The sequence below is a fragment of the Heterodontus francisci genome, chromosome 1 (assembly GCF_036365525.1).
Source record: "Heterodontus francisci isolate sHetFra1 chromosome 1, sHetFra1.hap1, whole genome shotgun sequence".
In the NCBI taxonomy this organism is placed as follows: Eukaryota; Metazoa; Chordata; class Chondrichthyes; order Heterodontiformes; family Heterodontidae; genus Heterodontus; species Heterodontus francisci.
The window spans coordinates 201569240-201592409 of NC_090371.1; the positions used below are offsets into that span (position 1 = coordinate 201569240).

The following is a 23170-nucleotide window of genomic DNA, read 5'->3' on the forward strand; positions in this document are numbered from 1 at the left end:
GAAATTGGGAGTACCGCGAATCAAGCACATTGACCTGAGAACCTTAGGTGATTTCATGTACCGAGGCACTAAAGCTATCTAAAATTTGAAATTGACTACTTTTAATAAAAATCTGCATAATACTACATATCAAGGACATGTCAGGAGCCTGAAATTTCCTTAGCACTGCTCCGTCATAATTTTGGCAGAGCTGTGGCATAAACATTTCTTATATTTGTAGACCGGGTTTCCACTGCTTTCCGGCGCTGTTGAGAGGCTTTAAGTATGAAGAAAGACTGGAGAAACTGTGGCTCTTTTCATTCAATGATAGAAGGTTGAGAGGAGATCTGATGCAGGTGTTTAAAATAATAAAGGGCTGCTGTAAACACAACATGGAAAATCTATTTCTACTGCTCTGTGAGCCAATAACCAGAGGGGCACACATTTAAGATAATCAGAAACGCAAATGGAGTAGTTTGGAGAATTTGTTTCTGTACGCAAAGGGTTTTTAAGGCATGGAATACTCTGCCAGTAACTTTTCATCAGAACGTTTTCGCCCTAAAACGTTAACTCTGTTTCTCTCACCACAAATGTTACCTGAACTGCTGAGTATTTCCAGCAGTTTCTGTTTTTATTTCAGATTTCCAGCAGCTGCAGTATTTTGCTTTTGAACAAACATGATAAATCTATTGTGTGTAATTTTATAGTGTCATGCAGGCTCCCACCAGCCAAGAATGAGGCACATTGGTTTTGTCATATGAACATTGATTTTGAACTGTTGCTGGAGTAAGGAAATGATTTGTTGAACAGATCAGCCGTGGCTGGAAAAAACATTTGCATACTAACAAACGGTGCTTGTGTAGACAAAGGATCATTCCCTGACACATTCAACCCATAATGAATGTTGATCACTGGACAGTGAGGGGGTGGGGAAGTGCATTCCAGGGCCTGCTGGGTGATGCAATCCACAGGGGCCAGAACTGGTTGGACCAGCTGGTCACATGACTAACAGGCTATTCCAGGGTTTTTTTGGACCAGCCACAGAGAGTTTGAACTTGGAAAGACTATTTGCTCCCGGACTGAGAATATCTCTCCTGTCTGCTCCCCTCTCTTTCTCACAAGCCTCTGAATCCACTGAAGACACATGAACCCCAAGAGAGAAAAGTCTCCTACAGTGAACACAGTTTAAGAAGAATACTGGGCCCCAACGAAAAGTAAAATCTACCTACAATCAAGAACTCTACCGTGAGCTCAAAGAACCGGAACACAAAAAAACCTCCTCAGATATTGCCTCAAACTTTTCCACTTTATTTTTCTTCTGCTCTTTTCTGTCTCTATTTGCATGTATGTATCGCGTATGCATGCTAGCGTGGGCGTATTGTGTATCCATAGGCATCAACCAAATTAGAGTTTAAGTTCAAGTTTAATATATTTCAGCTTTTCTTATTTAAACCTAAGAAAGCCTGTTTGTGCTGGTTTCTTTGCCTTATAATTAGAAAGCGGTGAATAAGGATTCGCCAAGGGGGAGCTAAAAACACGGTGTTTTTAAATTAAAATTAAGACCGGGTGAAGACTGGGGACCCCTAGACCTCTTTCTCACCTGGTCGTAACAGAAATTTGGGGGCTACCGTCCTGTATTTTATCCACAGACAAACGAGAGAAATTATAAGTGGGAAGCCAAATCGTTCCCAATCAAAAAAGAACAAGATTTCAATACAGATTTTCTTGTGGACGTGTGTGATTGAATACTAACATGTCTGCGACTGAAGCTAGTAGCTCCCCAAGCCAGGGTGAAGCAACTTGGGATAAGTTAAAAGTACTGTCTATGGAGGAGTTGAAGAAAATGGCTGAGCATTGTAGGATCACTGTTTGTGGCAAGGCTAACAAGTCTGAACTCTGAAGACGAGTGGCCAACCATTTTTCCCTTGAATCTGAAGAAGCAGAAGCAGGGTTAACAAGTAGACCCTGACAGAGTACTGCTAGCAAAGATACAATTGGAACAAAGGAAACTTGAATTAGAAGACAAGGAAAGAGGAAGAGAAAGGGAGAGATAGGAAAAAGAGAGGGAGAGGCAGGAGAGGTAGAAAGAAACAGGCTTCCAGAAGGAACGCGTAGAAAAAGACAGGAGAAGGAATGAGAGAGAGAGAGAGAGGAGAGAGCGAGAGTAAGAATATTCCGGAAGGAATGCGAAGAAAGAGAGCTGAAGCTTGAATTAGAAGACAAAGAGAAAGAGAGAGAGTGGAGAGAAAAAGAAAGAACCTTCCAGAAGGAACATGGAGAAAAAGAGAGAGGAGAGAGAGAACGCAAGTCAGGAGAGAGAGAAAGAACCATTCAGAAGGAATGCGGAGAGAGAGAGCTGAGGTGGCTTGAGTTAACTAGGGGGCGATATCGTCCTGTCATCCAAGGCTTTCCTCCGCACTATTTATACCACCAATTTTCGTGTCATCTGCGAACTCACTGATCATATATCCTATATTCACATCTAAATCATTAATGTACACTACAAACAGCAAGAGTCCCAGCACTGATCCCTGCAGTACACCACTGGTCACAGGCTTCCAATCGCAAAAACAACCCTCGACCATCACCCTCTGCCTTCTGCCACTAAGCCAATATTGGATCCAATTTGCCCTGGATTCCATGGGCTCTTACCTTCTGAACCAATCTCCCATCTGACTGAAGTCCATGTAGACTACTGCTTTACCCTCATCTACAAACCTAGTCACTTCCTTGAAGAATTCAATCAGGTTTGTTAGAAATGATCTCCCCCTGACAAAGCCATGCTGACTATCCCTGATTAATCCCTGCCTCTCCAAGTGGAGATTAATCCTGTCCCTCAGAATTTTTTCCAATAGTTTCCCTGCCACTGATGTTAGACTCACTGGCCTGTAATTAACTGGTTTATCCCTGCTACCCTTCTTGAATAATGGTACCACATTCGCTGTCCTCCAGTCCTCTGGCACGTCTCCCGTGGCCAGAAAGGATTTAAAAATTTGTGTCAGACCCCCTGATATCTCCTCCCTTGCCTCACATAACGGCCTGGGATACATCTCATCTGGGCCTGGGGATTTATCCACTTATAAGCCCGCTAAAACAGCTAATACCTCCTCCCTTTCAACGCTAATTTGTTCAAATATATCACAATCCCCCTCCCTGATCGCTACACCTACATCGTCCTTCTCCATAGTGAACACAGATGAAAGTAATCATTTAAGACCTCACCCATGTCCTTCGGCTCCACACACAGATTGCCATTTTGGTCCCTAATAGGCCGTACTCTTTCCCTGGTTATCCTCTTGCCCTTAATATACTTATAAAACGCCTTGGGATTTTCCTTTATCTTGCCACCAGTATTTTTTCATGCCCCCCTCTTTGCTCTCCTAATTACATTTTTAAGTACCCCCCTACACTTTCTATACTCCTCTCGGGCCTCCACTGTTTTCAGAGCTCTGAATCGGCCTTAAGCCTCCTTTTTTTTCCCTTATCCAATCTTCTATATCCCTTGACATCTAGGGTCCCCTAGACTTGTTGGTCCTCCCCTTCACCTTTACGGGAACATGTTGGCCCTCACTATTTCCTTTTTGAATGACTAGTCTGATGTAGACTTTCCTACAAGTAGCTGCTCCCAGTCCACTTTGGCCAGATTCTGTTTTATCATATTGAAATCGGCCTTCCCCCAATTCAGTACCTTTATTTCCGGTCCATCTTTGTCCTTTTCCATAACTACATTAAATCTTACAGAGTTATGATCACTATCCCCAAAATGCACCCCCACTGACACTTCTACCACTTATCTGGCTTCATTCCCCAGGATTAGGTCCAGTACTGCCCTTCTCTTGTAGGACTTTCTTCGTGCTGGCTCAAAAAGCTCCCCTGGATGCACTTTAAGAATTCTGCACCCTTTAAGCCTTTTGCACTAAGACTATCCCAGTTAATATTGGGGAAGTTGAAATCCTATTATTACCCTATTAATTTTATACCTCTCTGAGATTTAACTACATATCTGCTCCTCTATCTCTCCCTGACTGTTTGGAGGGTGTAGTACACTCCCAGCCAAGTGATTGCCCCCTTTTTGTTTTTAAGTTCTACCCATATGGCCTCATTTGAGGAACCTTCTAAAATATCATCCCTCCTTACTGCAGTAATTGACTCCTTGATCAATAGTGCAATGTCACCTCCTCTTTTACGCCCCCCACCCCCATCACGCCTCAAGATTATATACCCTGGAATATTGAGCTGCCAGTCTGCCTTTCCCTCAACCAGGTCTCTGTGATAGCAAAGTATAATATTCCCATGTGTTAATCCTCCCCCACAGTCAGAAGAAAACAGAACCACCCCCCCTGAGGTCAAAAACCTTTACATGACTCAACAAGGCACTGAAAGAAAGTTCAGGATAGACTTTCCTGAAAAAAGAATTCCAACTCAGGCTAATTGAACCTAACCATCTCAAATACTCTAGGTAGCCATGGAAATGGGCAAACTGAAGAAAAACATCACCAAAGAACCACATGTTTACTGGGATGCCAAAAAGGGGGGCAATTAAAGCAGCACTGGCTGCAAGAAAAGTCAGGCTGTAATAAGTTTTAGGATTTATGAATGAATGGGAATGAATGAAAGAAATGCATGTTCTTTTTCTGTATCTTATATTTTCTGTCGACCCTTTTAATGAAATGCGCTTTTCTCAAATTGCATTTCATTCCACTGGGTATAGAGGTTTCATGCAGGCCCCCAACTGCCAAGAATGAGGCACATTGGTTTTGTCATATGAAAATTGATTTTGAACCGTTACTGCAGCGAGGAAATGACTTGTTGAACAGATCAGTCGTGACTGGAAAAACAGTTGCATGCTAACAGATGGCGCCTGTGTCGACAAAGGACCATTCCCTGACACATTTAACCTACAATGGATGTTGATCACCAGAAAGTGAGGTGGTGGGGAAGTGCATTCAAGGGCCTACTGGGGTGATGCAATCCACAGGGGCCAACACTGGTTGGACCAACTGGTCACATGACTAACTGTCTGTTCCAGGGTTTTTGTGAACTAGCCATAGAGAGTTTGAGCTCAGAAAGTGTTTTTGCTCCTGGACTGAGAAGATCTCTCCTGTCTGCTCCCATCTCTTTCTCACAAGCGGCTGAATCCACTGAAGACACATCAAGTGCGAAGTGATGCATTTTGGGAAGTTAAACCAGGGCAGGACATATACAGCGAATGACAGGGCCCTGGGGAGTGTTGTTGAGCAGAGAGATCTTGGGGTGCAAGTACATAGTTCCCTAAATGTGGCAACACAGGTAGACAGGGTAGTGAAGAAGGCGTATGGCATGCTTGCCTTCATCAGCCGAGGTGTTGAGAACAAGACTTGGGACGTCATGTTACAGTTGTACATCACGTTGGTTCGGCCACACCTGGAGTACTGTGTGCAGTTCTGGTCGCCGCACTACAGGAAAGATGTGATTAAGCTCAGAGAGGGTGCAGAAAAGAGTCACAAGGATGTTGCCTGGTTTGGAGGGCTTGAGTTATAAAGAGAGATTGGATAGGCTGGGTCTGTTTTCCCTGGAGCAAAGGAGGCTGACAAGGGGACATAATAGAGGTATATAAAATTATGAGAGGCATAGATAGGGTAGATAGCCAGAGTCTGTTTCCCATGGTAGGGGTGACTAAAACTAGAGGGCATAGATTTAAGGTGAGAGGGAGGAGGTTTAAAGGGGATCAGAGGGGTAAATTTTTCACACAAAGAATATTGGGTATCTGGAATGAGCTGCCAGAGGAGGTGGTGGAGGCGATGGAGGCAGGAACAGTAGCAACATTTAAGAGGCATCTGAACAGGCACTTGAATGAGCAAGGCATGGAGGGATATGGAATTAATGCAGGCAGGTGGGATTAGTATAGATAGGCATTGCGGTCGGCATGGACGTGGTGGGCCGAAGGGCCTGTTTCTATGCTGTATGACTCTATGAACCCCAAGAGAGAAAAGTATCTCACTGGGGAGATAATGTTTCTTCATAACCTGTCCCAGCGATGGTGAATCTTCTGAGCTTTAGTTCTATTGTTACCACCTGGTGAGAAAGAGGTCTAGGGTTCCCTCTCAGCCTTCACCTGGTCTTAATGAAATCGGGTTTAAATTTTAAAAACTCCATTTCTTTTAGCTCCCCCTTGGTGAATCCTTTCCAATTATAAGGCAAATAAACCAGCACAACTGGTTTTCTCAGGTTTAAAGAAGAAAAGTGAAATTTATTAAACTTAAACTCTACGGATACATGACACGACCATGCTAGCATGTATACGCGATACATACATGCAAATAGAGACGGAAAAGAGCAGAAGAAAAATAAAGTGGACTGGTTTGAGGCAATATCTGAAGAGTTGCTGTTCTGGTTCTTTGAGCTCACTGTAGAGTCCTTGATTGTAGGTAACCCTTGCTTTTCGTTGGGGCCTAGTATTCTTCTCAAAGCTTGTTCACTGTAGGAGACTTTTCTCTCTTGGGGTTCATGTGTCTTCAGTGGGTTTTCGAGTTCCGTGAGAAAGAGATGGGAGCAGCCAGACAGGAGAGGAGGTCTGCTTCAGTCCAGGAGTATTTTGCTTTTTCCAGGCTCGCAGTTCAAACTCTACAATTCAGAAAAAAAAAAACAGACTGCCAAGCAGATTAGTCATGTGACTAACTGGTTTGACCACGTCTGTTTATGGATTGTATTGGAGCAGGCGATAGCTCCTTTGTTCCAAACACTGTCTGCAAAAATGTCTTTCCAGCCAGGGACCTGGCAACCCCTTGTTACAGGCCTTCTCTTCTTCCCAGCAACAATTTGAAATTTAATGTCCATGAGGCAAAATTAATGTGCCTCATTCTTGGCAGGTGGGTGCCTGCATGACACTTATACATACAACAAACAGAATTCTGAACAAGAACAATGCCTGGGAGAGTGTTCCATATAACGACAGGTATATTGTATGTGGACTTTTTGGATTGATCTATAACGTGGGATATTGTCACAGTAGCTCGTGTATTCTTAGTGCAATAATGTAGGTCTGATGCTCCATCCTGAGCCAATTACAAAAATTTCAATTAGAGGTCACGTCTACCATCCTTTGGATGTATTTTTCTATTGCTGCACAGAAAATCAAACACAATGAGAAAGCAACCTTACCATTTCCTTCTCTGATCACTGGGAGCTAGAAGAGGAAATAGTTCTATAATCTATCAACAGGCCTCATCATGATATAATACAAAAATTCAAATAAAAATAATGAAAGCAAAAGCAAAACTGACAGTTACAAACCTGATTGTTCATAAATTTTATTATAGCGTGGCCAATTCTAATGCAGACAATGGAGCTCACAACCTTGTGTACATTGTTACTACATTACAGATGCTAATTTGTTGCTTAGCAACCACAAAAACACAGCAGAAGAAATTCTGAACAGTGAATCAAATGAGTCAGGAAACTAGCAGGAGAAGATTATAGATTTAACTATTGGTGTCTGGTGATGGTGTGACTTTTGACCTATATTTACTACACCAATGTTTTCAGTGGCTATGTTTCCATGCCTGTGTATAAGACATGTTTATGCTATAAGCTGTCTCACGTCTTACTGAGGCCTATACAAGAATGGTAGAACACTAAAACTGAATATATACAATGGAACATATGACCCAGAACCATACTCCAAAACAGAACCTTGCAAGCCCCTAATAGTTAATTTGCAATATATTTATTTAGATAGGTCACAAACTCGTGAGATATGTAATCACAGATATCTATCTATAAAGGATTGTGCCACTTCTGAATAAGTCATCATGAAATTTATATCTTCCAGCAGAGCAGTGGACCTGTGGCCAGCAGCACAGGTAGGAAGGCGTATGGGATACTTGCCTTTATTAGCCAAGGCATAGACTATAAGAGCAGGGAGGTTATGATGGAGCTGTATAAAACGCCATTTCGGCCACAACTGGGGTAGATAGGAAGAAACCTTTTCCCTTAGGGGGTCAATAACCAGGGGCATGGATTTAAGGTAAGGGGGGCAAGAGGTTTAGAGGGGATTTGAGGAAAAAAAAATTTCACCCAGAGGGTGGCTGGAATCTGGAATACATTACCTGAAGGGGTGGTAGAGGCAAGTACCCTCACAACATTTAAGAAGTTTATAGACGATCACTTGAAATGCCATAGCATACAAGGCAACAGGTCAAGGGCTGGAAAATAGGATTAGAATAGATAGCTGCTTGATGGCCGGCACGGACACGATGGGCCGAAGGGCCTGTTTCTGTCCTGTATAACTCTTTGACTCTATGACACCAAGAACTCAATACTACAGAAAGCCAAGAGGAGTATAGAAAGTGGAGGGGTGAAGTCAAAAAGGAAATTAAGAAAGCAAAGACAGGACATGAATGAATATTGGCAAACAAAATCAAGGTGAACCCAAAGATGTTTTTATCAATACATTAAGAGTAAGAGAATAACTAAGGAAAGAGTAAAGCCCATAAAAGACCAAAAAGGTAACCTATGTGTAGGAGCGGAAGATATTGGTATGGTTTTTAATGAATATTTTGCGTCTGTCTTCACAAAAGAAGGGGATGATGCAGATATTGTAGTTAAGGAGGATGAGTGTGAAGTATTGGATGTGGTAAGCATAGGGAGAGAGGAAGTATTAATGGGATTAGCATCCTTGAAAGTTGATAAATCACCAGGGCCAGATGAAATGTATCCCAGGCTGTTAAAAGAACCAAGAGAGGAAATAGCAGAGGGTCTGACCATCATTTTCCAGTCCTCACTGGATAGAGGTGTGGTGCCAGAGGATAGGAGAACTGGTAATGTTGTACTTCTGTTTAAAAAGGGAGCGAAGGATAGACCGAATAATTACAGGCCAGTCAGTCTAACCTCAGTAGTGGGCAAATTATTGGAATCTATTCTGAGAGAGAGGATAAACTGTCACTTAGAAAGGCACAGGTTAATCAAGGATAGTCAGCATGGATTTGTTAAGGGAAGATCTTGTTTGACCAACATGATCAAATTTTTTGAAGAAGTAACAAGGAAGATAGTTGAGGGCAGTGCAGCTAATGTGGTCCACATGGATTTTAGCAAGGCTTTTGACAAGGACCCACATGGCAGACTGGTTAAAAATAAATCCCATGAAATCCAGGGAATTGCAGAAAGGTGGATACAAAATTGGCTCAGTGGCAGGAAACAAAGAGTAATTGTTGACAGTTGTTTTAGTGACTTGAGGGCTGTTCCCACTGGCGTTCCGCAGGGCTCAGTATTGGGTCCCCTGCTTATTGTGGTGTATATTAATGATTTGGACGTAAATGTAGGCGGCATAATCAAGAAGTTTGCGGGCGACACAAAGATTGGCCGTGTGGTAGATAGCGAGCAAGATAGTTGCAGGCTGCAGGAAGATATTGATGGTCTGGGCAGATGGGCAGAAAATTGGCAAATGGAATTCAACCTGGAGAAGTGTGAGGTGATGCATTTGGGGAGGTCAAACAAGGCAAAGGAATACGCAATTAATGGGAAAATACTGAGAAGTGTAAAAGGACCTTGGTGAGAATGTCCACAGATCCCTGAAGGTAACAGGACAGGTTGATAAGGTGGTTAAGAAGACACATGGAATCCTTTCTTTTATTAGCCAATATATAGCCTATAAGAGCAGGGAGGTTATGCTGGAACTGTATAACTCATTGGTTAGGCCACAACTTGAGTACAGTGTGCAGTTCTGGTCACTTCATTACAGAAAGGATGTAATTGCACTAGAGAGGGAACGGAGAAGATTTATGAGGATATTGCCAGGACTGGAAAAATGTAGCTATGAGGAAAGATTGGTTAAGCTGGGGTTGTTCTCCTTGGAACAGAGAAGGCTGAGGGAAGATCTGATTGAAATGAACAAAATTTTGAGGGGCCTGGATAGAGTGGAGGTGAAGGGCCTATTCACCTTAGCAGAGAGGTCAGTGATGAGGGGGCATAGATTTAAACTGATTGGCAGAAAGATTAATGGGGAGATGGGGAAAAACATTTTCACCCAGAGGGTGGTGACGGTCTGGAACTCACTGCCTGAAAGGGTAGTTGAGGCAGAGACCCTCAACTCATTCAAAAGGAGTCTGGATATGCATCTCAAGTGCCGTAAGCTGCAGGACTACGGACCAAATGCTAGAAGGTTGGATTAGATAAGGTGGATTGTTTTTCAGCCGGCACAGACACAATGGGCCAAGTGGCCTCTTTCTGTGCCTTAAACATTCTATGATTCTATGAATTAAACTGCAATTATATATGCACACAATATTGTAAAAACAAATGCAGAGGTTTTAAGGAGTAAAGTGACCCTAAGATTTCAGTACCGTGCTGTTATGCCAAAATAGTTTGTTGATTGATAATTTTCTCCACTGACCAGAGATCTGAATTTTTATTTTTTAGAAGACATTTTTTAAAAGACAAGCTGCCAGCAAAGTCATCCTTTCAGTTTAAGATGATCACCTAATTTGCAACACTGTATCCTACTCTACAATGCTTGTGAGAGAGACAAAATTCCTGCATTCCCCAGCAAGAATCAAGACCCAGGAGGTTTAAAGGAACTACCTGTTCTCTCAGCACTAAAAAATACTGCTAACTGCTATGTTTGAATGACTGACTGACTGTCATGTGACAAGCCCTTCCCCATCTGTGGTTTTAAGTTGGTGTTTTCTCTGCAGCAGAAAAGAAGCAACTGGACTCTGACTCGTGCAGACCATAAGTGGGGGTCCCTCTCTCTCTCTCCATTTCAGCTTGAAAGCTTTTAAATCCTTCTTGTTGACTGCCCACCTTTGCATACTCTGTCTACAATCAGAAACCTCATTGGAAGAAATCATCCACATTGCTATCTCCAAGAGACTCAATGAACCAGTCATCTACCTCTTCAAACTAAAAGCCTCAGGACCACTGAATACAGCTAGAAGATAGCCGAATCACCAAACCCCACAGACTGTATACCTTTTGTAATGAACTCTAACTCAACCAATCTGCCTTTCCCCACTCTGTAACTTCCAGTGTGTGTGTGTGTGAGAGTGAAAGTTGGCGCATTGTTTATTATTTTATTAGTTTGGTTTAGGTATAATAAAGTTAACCTCTTTCTCTGTTAACTCAAGAAAACCTGTCCGATTGGCTCTTGTTATGATCATAGCAAGTAAGTTATCAAACACCTACTGAATTGGCCAGTACATCCACTTTAGGAAAGAATTAAACCTGTTGTGGTCTAACAAGGAAAGGGAAAAGAGCGAAGTCCTTCAATCCCTCCTCACTTGACCGTAACACATGCATAAACAGTTAAAAGATTATAGTTCGGGGATTCTGGTAGCCTTCAACCCTACCTTTGGTGCGAGTCTGCTGGAACCAATGGAAACTAGACTGGGACCGGGGTGGAGGGGAAGGGATTGGGCCAGAATTTCTGTGCCTGTGGTCTTCTTCAAGACTTAGTGTATGATGGACACAGCTACATCTGGCAAACCCAGTTCCACCATCAAATCATGGAGTAGAAGTGAAGTCCTGTTGGGTGTCCAGGCAGCGAACGTGGGGCAACCATGAGGATACCTAGCAAACCCATACCCCTCCCACCTCCACGCACCCACACTGAAGTCCTCAGCCAGACTTTTCAACCAGTTTGGTCAGTCAGCAGTGGGAGAATCCCAGATGTGGCCCGGCTCCATCAAAGACATTCAAATCACCTCTGCAAGATCACTAGCAAAGGTACAGAGTGAGTGCATCTCAGTACTTATGCTGAGTTGAACCGACCCACAGATTTATGAAGCCTCAGTAATTATAAACTGAATCCTTCTCCTACAGGCTTTCGCATTAACATTATTCTATAAGAATTTATTACCTTACCTGCATACAGCACAAACAAAGCACTTTGGATGGTAGGTTTTGCCCAGGGCTGAAACCACTTCACCCTCTATAAATTCATTACAGCTGAAGCAGCGTGTTCCATACAGTCGCTGATAGTCGCAAGTGCAGATGTATTCACCTTGTCTCACAAAAAATCCACCCTCGGCCAAGTCACATTCACATACTGGAATGAAAACATACAAAAAGTTGAGTTTGAATTCATGTTTTAGGCTATAGTTAAAACTATAAAGCTCTTATTTTCTCTAGTGGTAATGTATTATGAAAGAACAGAACCATTCTGTGGTGTAAGAGAGGGCTGGTATACAGAGATGAAATCCAACAGAAAACAAGGTAACACATTTGGACCGATGGCCTATTCTCAACCTGGTTACCCAACGTAACAATCAGGTAAAGTGAGGTAACCAAAAGCCTGAATGGCTGTTTCAGGAATGGCTGTCATCATACCTTCAGCACCCAGAGATGTTTATTTTTGCAAAGAAATCAATTGAAACTGCTTTTTGATGCTAATTTACCTTTTGATTTCTTATCAATTGAAACTGAATTTTTATTTCCACTCCTATTTCCCCACAAACTTCAACAGCAGCAAGATATGATCAATATTTCTGCATCTGAGGCCAAAATCCCAGCCCCTATTAAAGTCTGTAAATCCAAGGCAGCAGAATTTCACTTAATGGTAATAGAGCTCAGACCACCAGATACATGTCCTGGAAGTAAAAGAGACTCGCCAAAATTAGATAAGTGGTGATAGTAAAATTTCCCGCTATCAAAAACATGAAAATAATATTCCACAGCACAGAATATATTGTTCTCTCTATTTGGCGCATTTTCTACATTACAAAAGCTACGACACTTCAAAATTATTTCATTGGCTGTTAAGTGCTTTGAGACGTTCGGTAGCCATGAAAAGTGCTATATAAATGCAAGTCTTTTTTTTCCCCCATTTTCACAATCAATGAGGGAAAACAAAACAGAATTCATTATATCACAGGCTCTGCTATATGTACTGCAGTAACTATTTTCTTTATAGTTGAAATACAAATAAAAATGTGTTTTACTTTCACAGTTATCACTATTAAGGAAATAGCAAGGCTGGTTTTACAGTTCTCAGTAGGTGGCATTCACTAATATGCATTATTAATGTAATTAACTCTATCCTGAATATTTTACAACCATCTCATGAAAACTTGCGAAAGGACGTCAATTCTGAGCAAAGATGCTGAAAAGAGATTACTGAAGAGAAGTAATGTCACAATGCCATGGAAAAATATTAGAAAAAGAAAGCAGGTGAGAAAGGAAAGCCCTTGTGCTGAGAAAGAGATGAAAAACTATGTAATAAACAAACGTGTTACATTTGCAAAACCCTGTCTCAAAGGTGTCACTGTGGAGTTATTTCTTCTTTCTCAAATAACGCAAAGTTTTTTTTTAAATGAGAAAGACCTCAATTGCTTTGGTCTCAAATTCTGTAACAAAATAGCAAGATAGAAGGAGGTGAAACTTCATGTTTTCATTTCATTAAGATAAAAACATTTTTGAGGCTTACAAATTTTGCATCTACATTTGGTACTCGGTGTCACCTATCTCTGCTCTAAGTTTATCCTGCATCTCTTAAGACTAATATCAAGAAAACCTGCTATGCCAAAGGACGATTTTTAATTCATCAATTGGAAACCTATTTTAAACTTTTCATGAAACAAGAGGAGCTGGAATCCTACAGTTAACTGTTTAAAAATGCTGTCAGCCAAGATGGCCACCACAATTTGCATTTGAACAACTTGCACATTCCAAGGCATCAAAGAGGAGATACATGTCTGATGCGCCTGTACCCAAAACAACAGCTTGCTCTATTGATTGAACTACCAGAGATTGCTTTCATTAGTAAAACATTCAAATACATCCTCGGACATTAACATTGAAAGGGCCAACCCTTCCAGGTGTAAACATCAACATCCTGAGGCCTGAGAGACTGAAATTTCTAAACTTGAATCTCATTGGAAGGCACCAGAGAATAGACAGACAGTCATGTGACCGTCTGTCCATCTCTGTGAAAGCTGAGAGTTTTCCTTCGACAAAGGTAGACAAGCCAGTGACTCAAACGGGGCAGAAGCCAGAAGGGCTGTCTCTCTCTTTTACTCTCCAGAAGGCCTGGCGGGCCGTACAAAGCCGAGCTGCCGGCTGCTAGATCCAAGACAAAGACACCAGGGGAAGAATGCCACCTGCAATTCCGCCTCCAAGAAAACCCTGAACCAGGTGGGTCAGCCACAAAGGGTACTTCTACCAGCCAAAGACTTCAAGAACACAACTTCAGCCGGAAGACAACAGAATCACCCAACTCCACAAACTGTGTATTTAATTTTTATTTGTTCTGGACTCGAATCCAATCACAAATCTACTCATTACTCTGTAACCAATTTGTGTGTGCGTGATTCTTGTGTGAGCGTGAACGTGTAGTGTAGTTTTATCATTTTATTTAGATTGGGTTTAGATTGTTAAGTATAATAAACTCACCTTTTTCTTGATTAAACTCAAGAAAACCTGTCTGACCATAACAAAGGGTAAAAGGTAAAACACTCACTGAAGTGGTAAGCACATCCACTGCTTAAAAAGGAATAAACCCTGTTGCAGTCAAATAAGAGAAAGGACAAGAAGGGAGCCTTGTGACCCCTCTTCGTCTGGTCGTAACACTAGGCATTTACCTTTACTTCCCAATATCTAGCCCTATACTTACATGACCTAGATACTATAATTTTGCATGTGCTATTGCATACTGCTATTCAATCTTTTTAAAGCCGAATAAACACTTTATACTGCAACAAGGTCAAATATGGATCAACAGCCTGGTTTACAGCACAAACAATAAATGAACAAATACACTGGGGTAATTTTCACCTTTACTACTTGATGGTAAAACTGATTTCAATGGGATGAAAAGTAGACAAATTCTACAACAGAAGGGCAATCTGCTATGCCAGATTACCGCCCTCAGAGCAACATTTAAACTCAATCTTAACTTTAATTCAACTTAATTACATATCACTCTTTGTAGCATAGAAAATAATAAAATGCTCACCTCTCCTATGAGCTCTACTACTGAGAAGGACAGCAGCATCAATGTGAGAGAACATCATAACCTCCAAGATCCCTTTCAAGTAACATACCATCCTTACATGGGAATACTTTGCTGGTTCTTCGTCATCACTGGGCCAATATTCTTTCATATCCAATCTAATGCCATTGTGGGAACAGTTACCACAAGGACTTCAGCAAATCAAAAAGGCCCACCACCACTACTTCACGGCAAGGGATAGGCTATAAATGCAGCCAGTGAGGCCTACATCTCAAGAATAAATAAAACAAAATTAAACTACCGCCTGTTCTTGTATTTGTTCCTTTAGTACGTGAATTATAATAAGATACATAGGAATACAAATAATATACAAAGAATATGTGGGTCTTTATTATAACGTAAACTGGAACCTACATATACACACGAATACAAGAACACCCCTTACTCTGTCAGTCCACACCCATTGCATTTTAGTCACGTGTGATGCGACAACACTTCCTTCGGTGACTCTCCACTTACAGTCTCTTAAAGTGATCCCACAACATCTCTCTTTTTTTCCAAAGATAAAAAACATATCCCATTAATCAGAAAACATATGTACAATATACAATGATGTTGCGGTTCAGACTAACTACACAGGAATAAAACAAAATCTAAGTTTCAAGTAAGCACATTTAACAGTCTCTAAAACATAACAGGTTTGCTTATTCGTCCTGATCTTGTTATCATAAACCTCCTATCAGAGCTGAGCTCATCTTTACGACTCCTCTGAGACTCTGGGAACTCGGAACTTTGGCTAACATGCTTTTCCTCTGTGCTTGTAGCTTCTGTATGTTCATCTTTAGACTTTGTCTTTGAACGTGCACACGATGCCATAGGATTATCAAATGTGGTATTGTCATACAACTGTCTGAGTTGAATTTGGTTCCATCTGAGAATCGCACCATTGGGTATTATGACCTTGTACAATCTGGGCTGGTCACACAGCCATCAATCTCTGCAGGATATTAAGTTCCCAAAGTGTGTTTGAGGACTCTCACCTTTTGTCCTACTCGGAATCGAGCCAATTCTGGTCCAGCTTGCCCTGTTATACGAAGCCTTCATCTTTCCTTGTTTGAAAAGCAGTACATTTTTTACTGTTGAGAACTTAGAAAGATGATGACGGGCACCATCACCAATCACCAGCAATTCCTCTGGCCTCTGGGTACTTGCTGCAACGAGTTGAAGCCCAAGGAGAGACTCCCAGTCATAATGCCTCTTTATGTCAAAACTCCCAGCCTTTGCGTCATCCTTTGCATGGACCGACTCAATACACTTGACCTGGATATTTTCTACTATCTTCGATGCGTTACTGTGACGGTTTGTAAATCTTGGCATACTGGGAGACCTGTGACAACTGATCCAGTTTTCTCTACAATAGAAAACATTTGTGGCAGCCATTCAGAGCTCCCATAGCTGCACTGTAAGATTATCGTTCCATTGCACTTGATTATAGAACCACAAAGGAGTAGGATATTTGCACTTGCTCCAGTGTCAATTTTCACTCTGAGCTTATGCTTGCCACTCTTCTGCGGACATATAATCCCAATCATGGCAAAGCCTCAGATTACATAATAGCATTGACATGTTGATCCAGATAAACTATGTTAAGTATTTGCTCGCTGTTTGCACAGGTGCATTTTTCATAAATGTCCTCTGGCAATCTGTCTCTCTGCTGACCTGATGTACCTGCTTCGGCTTTTTCTGTTTGTTGGCATATGCAGACGTTCTCTCTGCATGTGATCTGCCACCATTCCTGTGTGCAGTGTCTGAGCTCGTCTTTCTGCACTGCCTTGTCAAATGCTCTTGCATGCCACAAGCTTTGCACTAGTCCTGGTACACTGGACAACTGCGAATCGGGTGAGTCGGGCTACATTTGTCACAAGGCTTAGCAGACTTCTGAGCCTTGGTTAGCATACCAATTGTCGTAGCCGCCCCAATGCTTGCAACTGTTGGCACCCAGTCATGATGGCTTCAAACTTCCTTCCATCATTAAGCAATGCATCTATGGTGTGTCCTTTCTTCTTTCCGAGCAGGTCTTTTTGGAAGGCCTCTAGTGGGGTAGACGCGATTACTAGCTCTATAACCCTTTCTGACAATTCAATATCTGTGAAGTCACATTCCTGAGCTTTGTCTCGGCACCTTGCAACAAACTGGTCAATTGATTCATCCTGCCTTTGCTGGTAGGTTGTAAGCTCAAGCCTATGCACTCGGAAATTGACCTTTATCTTGAGTTGATCTTCCAGGAGTGTCCATAGCTTGCTAAGATCCTTCTAATCCTCAGCTGATGTGTTGATCCATTGCAGGCCTTGGTTGCCCAGTGTGATCTTGATTTTTACAGCTTGTTTCTCTGGTTTGCTCACTTCTGGATCCAGGAAACACAGTTCCATCTGTTGGCGAAACAGTGTGAACTCAGAGACTATGTCTGATGCCTTTCAATCCATACTTGAATGCCATTTTCTTGATGATCTTGCACTGTATCACAAGCAATTGCAATAAACCTCAGCACCATCAGAACTGATTCATAGAACTGTGCCTTACACTTCTACAACATATAGGGCAGCATCTTCCGTTTGGGGTTGGGACCCTGCCATTAGTGCCATTTCTGAGTCCTGACCCCGCTCCAAGGGGGAAGAAGTCATGGGTTGCGATTTACACAAAGGTCAGCCCTAATTGACTGGAGAGTGCCTTTGGCGGCCAATTAACAGCAGTGAGTACAGGAAGGAGACAGGAAGTTGATTTGTGGGCCCGATTTAAAGGGATGACAGGCACCATTATTATGGCAGCTGTCTTGCAACGCAATGGCTGGCAGAAGTGAGGAGGAGGAGAGGCAGAAGCCAGGCAAACCAAGCAGGCCTGGCTGGAAGTGGCAGAGCATGTGAGCAGCTGCAGTATCGTGAGCAGGACCTGGGTGTAGTGCTGTAAAAGGTTTAATGACCTTCTTCATCTGTCAAGTTGAGTGCAGCACGACAGCCAGATGATAGGCCTCCAGGTCTGCTGCTTCCACCAGCTGAGTAGCCTGAGGGTGCATGGTGCTCCTGAACATGGGAGAAATGTGTGCCTATTGTGATCGCTGACCCATCAGCAAGGCTCAAAGCCCTAGTGCTACTGAGGTGCAGGCAGCACTAATAAATGCAACATCTTATTTAAATGATCTGTTGGAATTGGTGAGAGAGCCCAGGATTGCCTTATCTCTCTCTCTTTTGTCCTTGCAGAAGAAGAGGGCGGCACAGGATGAGGAGTGCCCCAGCTTGCCATCCTGACTACAAAGGAGGCAGCAATGGACATCACGAGGGTGACACCACATGAATAAGTGGGTGATGGAGAGATGGGAATACCTGTAGGATTGGGTGAAAAGATACTGAATTCTGTAGTTGAAGGGGATGGATTGCACACCGACAGCATGCCAAAACTTCATCTGCATTGGGAAGCCTCAACTCTGCAGAGGCATCTGCTGTCACAGGCAAGTTCTCATGATCTCAGACTTATGTCTCCCACAGGGCCAATGCTACAACATCATCACTGGGGTCCTCAGATGACATGGAAGCCACAGACCCAACATCTTCACAACATTCAAGCGCAATCCCCACCAGCACAGATACACTCACATCAGTGGATCCTCGTGCCTGGTTAGAAAGGTGGCACTGGGTGAAAAGCACATCACGGATGAGCAGGATGTGGTGAGAGAGGCAGAAGCAGCTGTGGGCAGTTCCCCTCGGAAGATGGAGGACAGACGCAGCCATGATCAGCTAGGTACAGTCTTGGGAGTCACAAGCAAGGCAGCTGTACTTTTACCAGCTGTGCCAGATGTGTGAACAGATATTGGAGTTACCTGAGGCAGTGCAGACATGGGCTGAGAATGGAGGAGTCCATTCAGCTCATAGACACCACCATGAGCTTCTCCATTGACAGAATGGCCAACCTCATGGAGAGCCATATGTGACAGCACTCTGAGAAGATGCAGGAACAGCGCACTAACATGCACAGAATGCATGTAAAACTCCAGAGCACTGACCAGACAGTGGCGCTGATGGCGCAAAGATGCATGGAGTGAATGCCAGTTGCGCCTAGGCCGGTGGTCCCCTCTAGCCATCCAGAACGCCATCACAGGGCTGCGACAGTCACCAACGAGGATGAGGGTGCCATCCCTCACAAAATGCCATCATCACCATCGGCCTCCTTGACCCCTCTGACTGAGGGACCCATCTATGAGGCAGGGTCCTGTGATGGAGGATGATCCTGCACTGACGCCAGTGCAGCAGCCTCTGGATGTGCTCTTGCTGGAACATCCATAATCAGGATGACCAGCATGGGCATCTCAGCTGCAAGAAGACACACGTGAGCAGGCTGCCTCCACCGCACCGGAGGCCCACACAGAAGTGGCCAAGAACAAGGGCCATCCCATCGTTCATTGCATTGAGTGGTTCACTTGAGTGGCTTTCATTTGTGATTATGTAATTGCACTGGAGATGTTTAGACATGACCCCAGATGTGTGAGCTTCCTTTCTTGAATGGCAAAACTGGAAAAGAGGGAAGTGGTGAACGGAAGTATTAGTCTTTGAACGTGGCCACTGAACCTGCTGGAAAGATGTGCACGAGCATTGTCAAAACGAATGGAACTATTCAAAGTTGTGTGCTTTATGGATGTGTTCTCACAGTCAGAGCAAAGTGAGTGTCAGAGAATGCAGTCCTGCTGGATGAATAGTGCTCAGGTGAAGCATGCCTGAATCAGATGTGCCCTGGCATCCATACCATCCTGATGAGCACTTTGACTCCTGAGATGGCCCCGGTCACCACTCTGCACAGCATGGGCACCATTCTGCTCTGTATCTTCCTCCTCCGTTGATCCACTTCACCCTCTGCAAGGTCCATGCCTCTCTGGAGGGCCATATTATGGAGAGCACAGCAGACCACCACAATGCGCAAGACCCTTACAGCCATGTACTGCAGGGTGCCACCCAACCAGTCCAGGCACTGGAACTAGATCTTCAGAATCCCCATGGCCCGCTCAATGGTGGTCCTAGTGAGCAGGAGCCTTCGGTTTAGCACCTCTGTGCCTCCGTCTCGGGGTCACACAAGGGCGTGAGTAGCCAACTATTTAAGGGGTTCCCTAGAAGCTATCCATGGAGTTCCGGTGATGACATGAAGAACTGCAGCACCCTGGACTGCCGGAGGATGAAGTTGTCATGGCAGCTGCCAAGACAGCAAGCGCACACATGAATAAAGCACTTGTTGTGGTTGCCGACCAGTTGATCGTATAGAGAATGGAAGCCTTCCTATTGATGAATCTCACTAGCTGCTCACTTGGCACCTTGATGGCCACCTGGGTGCAATCGATGATGCTCTGCAACTGCGGGAATCCAGCGATGTAGGTGAATCCTACAGCCCAATGTGCCTTAGAGGCCCCATCTGTTTGAAATTGTGTCTCTTGCCCTGTTTTCACAAATAGGGCATCGGTGACCTGTGATATGCAATGGTGTGCTTCCGCTTTGATGCTTGGAACGATCCAGAGGCAAAGAAGTTCAAGGCCACAGTGACTTTAACAACTACTGGCAGAGCATGGTGAACAGTACTGCGAGGTCTGAGGTCTTCCTCAATGAAAGTACAAATCTCAGATACCATCTGCCTAAACAGGCACAGTCTCCTACAGCACTGATTCTCTGACATGTCCAGGTAGCTTCTTCTTCACTGATGCAGTCACTGTTGAGGGTATCTTTATTGCCTTCCTGCCCCTTGTTTCTCTCCTCTGTCCTCTTCATGCCCAGGACTCTGCAGCTGCTCCTGAGGATGTTGATCCTCATCACTACTCGTCCCTAACGCTGAGCTGGATTTTACTGGGCCCCTGACATCGGGCTCCGTGGTGGTGAGGGCTGGAAGATGGTTCCGGCAGAGGTCTGCCACGGAGCCAGTCACCGGGAGGGCCCCACCCATTCCTCCCAGCAGCGGCATAAGGAACTGCATTTCAATATTTAAATCAATGAGATGAATAAATTTAAATAGACTTACGATCAAATTTCCAGGCCCACCGCGATCTACAGAGCGGCAGCTGGCACTCCCACGTCGTCAATTCCCCGTCCGGGGAAAGCAGGTGTGACATTGGTGGGGATGGGAGAGGAGTAAAGATTTTTACTGTGGGGAGGGGGGAACGGCGTCAAATAATCATCATCAGTGTAGGGGATGGTGGGAAGGGGTGAACTTTAATCTGTGTCCAGTCTGGGGGAGGTGCAGAGGAGGTCAGATTTCAAAGGTATGTGTTTTGGGGGAGGCAAATACTTAATGTAATTTTTATTGGGGGTGGGAAAGGGGCGTTAGGACTTTATTTGTTACATTTTGCAGGGGGTGCATCTTTAAAAATTTAAATTTGCTAGCAGGTCTGTCTGTCCTTTAAAAATGGCGCACAGGCAGCTGACGCCATTGTCGGCGTCGAACAGCCCACCCATTCCACATGACTGGGGACGGAGGGGTGGAGAGCAGACCACCCCGGCTATTTAAATGAGCCGCCACGTGGGAGATCGCAGCAGCTGGGGGCTGCCATTTCTTTCACCTGCCGCCGCTCTCGGTGGCAGATTCTTAAAATCCAGCCCGCTGAGTACCTTAATCCCAGGTCCAACTGTTGCCTTGCTTGCAGTCAGCTGCACTCACAAGGCTTACTGTTCACCCCGCTTATAGCTGCATGATCCCTCAACTGACCAAGCATACACAGACAATTTGTTCAGCTAAACCTGCTCACCCGATGGCTACTGTGTGCCAATGGATGAGTGCCCCCCCCTTGCAGCCATGCACCCTTTTATGAGCCCATCTCATTGAATGGCCATGACTGGCTCCCTGCTGCATTACCACCTCTTTCTACTTAGCCTGCTCCAGATCCAGTGTGGATCCAGTGCCTTTCCCCAAACATTGCAGACTAGCCGTTAACGAGCTGACAACAAACTCATTAACAGGCTTAATTATTAATTCCTCAGAAGCCGGGGGCGGGGGGGGGGGGGGGGGGGGGGAGGGAGGGTGTAGGTTGCCAGGTCCCACCTTCCCCCATCCTCAGCAAAATCGCTGATAATTGGAATGGAGTGAGAAAACCAACACAGTGGCCGGAGTCTGCAAATTATTTGCCCACCCACCTCAGTTCCTGCCCCCATTTGGCCAGCAAAATCTTGCCCATAGTTACTGAGCTATTACCAAAGGCTGGAGAAGAGTGTCAGAAATGTGGTTTTAAAGAGCCAGTACTGGGGGCCTAATTTGATCAGCATTATGGAGGAATAAATTTATGACTGTGTCAAAATACCATGCTCCAAACTACTGTCAGTCAACTAGTCCAACATAAAATAATGCAGATGTTAATTCTGATGTTTAAGCATCAATTAAAGGAAAATGTACAAATTTCAAACAGAATTACTGATTTCTCATTTTGCATTAATTACTCTAATTTCAACCTATAGTTCACATGGTCAGCGGAATTGCACTTAATTTGTGGCAAGAGAAGGCAGCATGGGTACAGCATCAATTCTATTGCTGGACATGTTGCAAGAGCAGCAGCAGCGACTATGGCCAGGGAGATCCAAAAGCATGCAATACTTTACAGAATTTGTATTATTCAAAGCGCCAAGATTACCATATATATGTCAGCTACCATGACCTCAGCGACCACCAGTGTGCAAAAAGGCTGCATGTCAGCAAGGGTGCCGTCTCTTACATTCATCAGTTCTACAAACAGACCTGCAGCCAAGAAGCAACATCCAGATGGTACTATCAGTGGAAGGTAGAGTGATCAATGGATCAACTTTTAACAGTCCTTCCAGACATCAGCTGAAGAAATTATTCAGCCAGTTCCTCAGACCAGAGCTAAATAATACTCTCTTTTCACACACTTCTGCATACAGAGTTTAACAGTATCATGCAGCAGCAGTTGCACTTGTAGACATTTTCTTCTGATGTGTGTTGTACCCTGAGTATCAGACAGCATTAATTGGAAGCAAATCATTATTCAGGCACAGTACTGCAATACCTGCTTAATATACAGATAGCTTGCAACTAGTCTGAAAATTTTGTATGCAGCTGTTTATTTTCCAGGCAGTGTTCACAATACACGCGTTGAAATAGAAAACAGATCATGTGGGAAGTTGCTTAGAGACATAAGCTACCAGCTCAAGCTCAGCTGTTGACACTTGTTGTAGAAGCCTCCTCCCTCTCAGAAAGAGGTCTATAATAATCCACACTGTAGTGCACTATTAAAGC

The 23170-nt window shown here is 43.8% G+C and overlaps 1 protein-coding gene across 1 annotated transcript in view; it reads right to left on the minus strand.

Annotated features, from left to right (window-relative positions):
- ablim2 (actin binding LIM protein family, member 2) overlaps positions 1-23170 on the minus strand; it is a 444286-nt gene that overhangs the window by 282914 nt on the left and 138202 nt on the right. The window contains exon 3 of the mRNA XM_068019832.1: positions 11818-12001. Within this exon, the coding sequence (XP_067875933.1) occupies positions 11818-12001 (184 nt within the window). The remainder of the gene's footprint in view (positions 1-11817; positions 12002-23170) is intronic.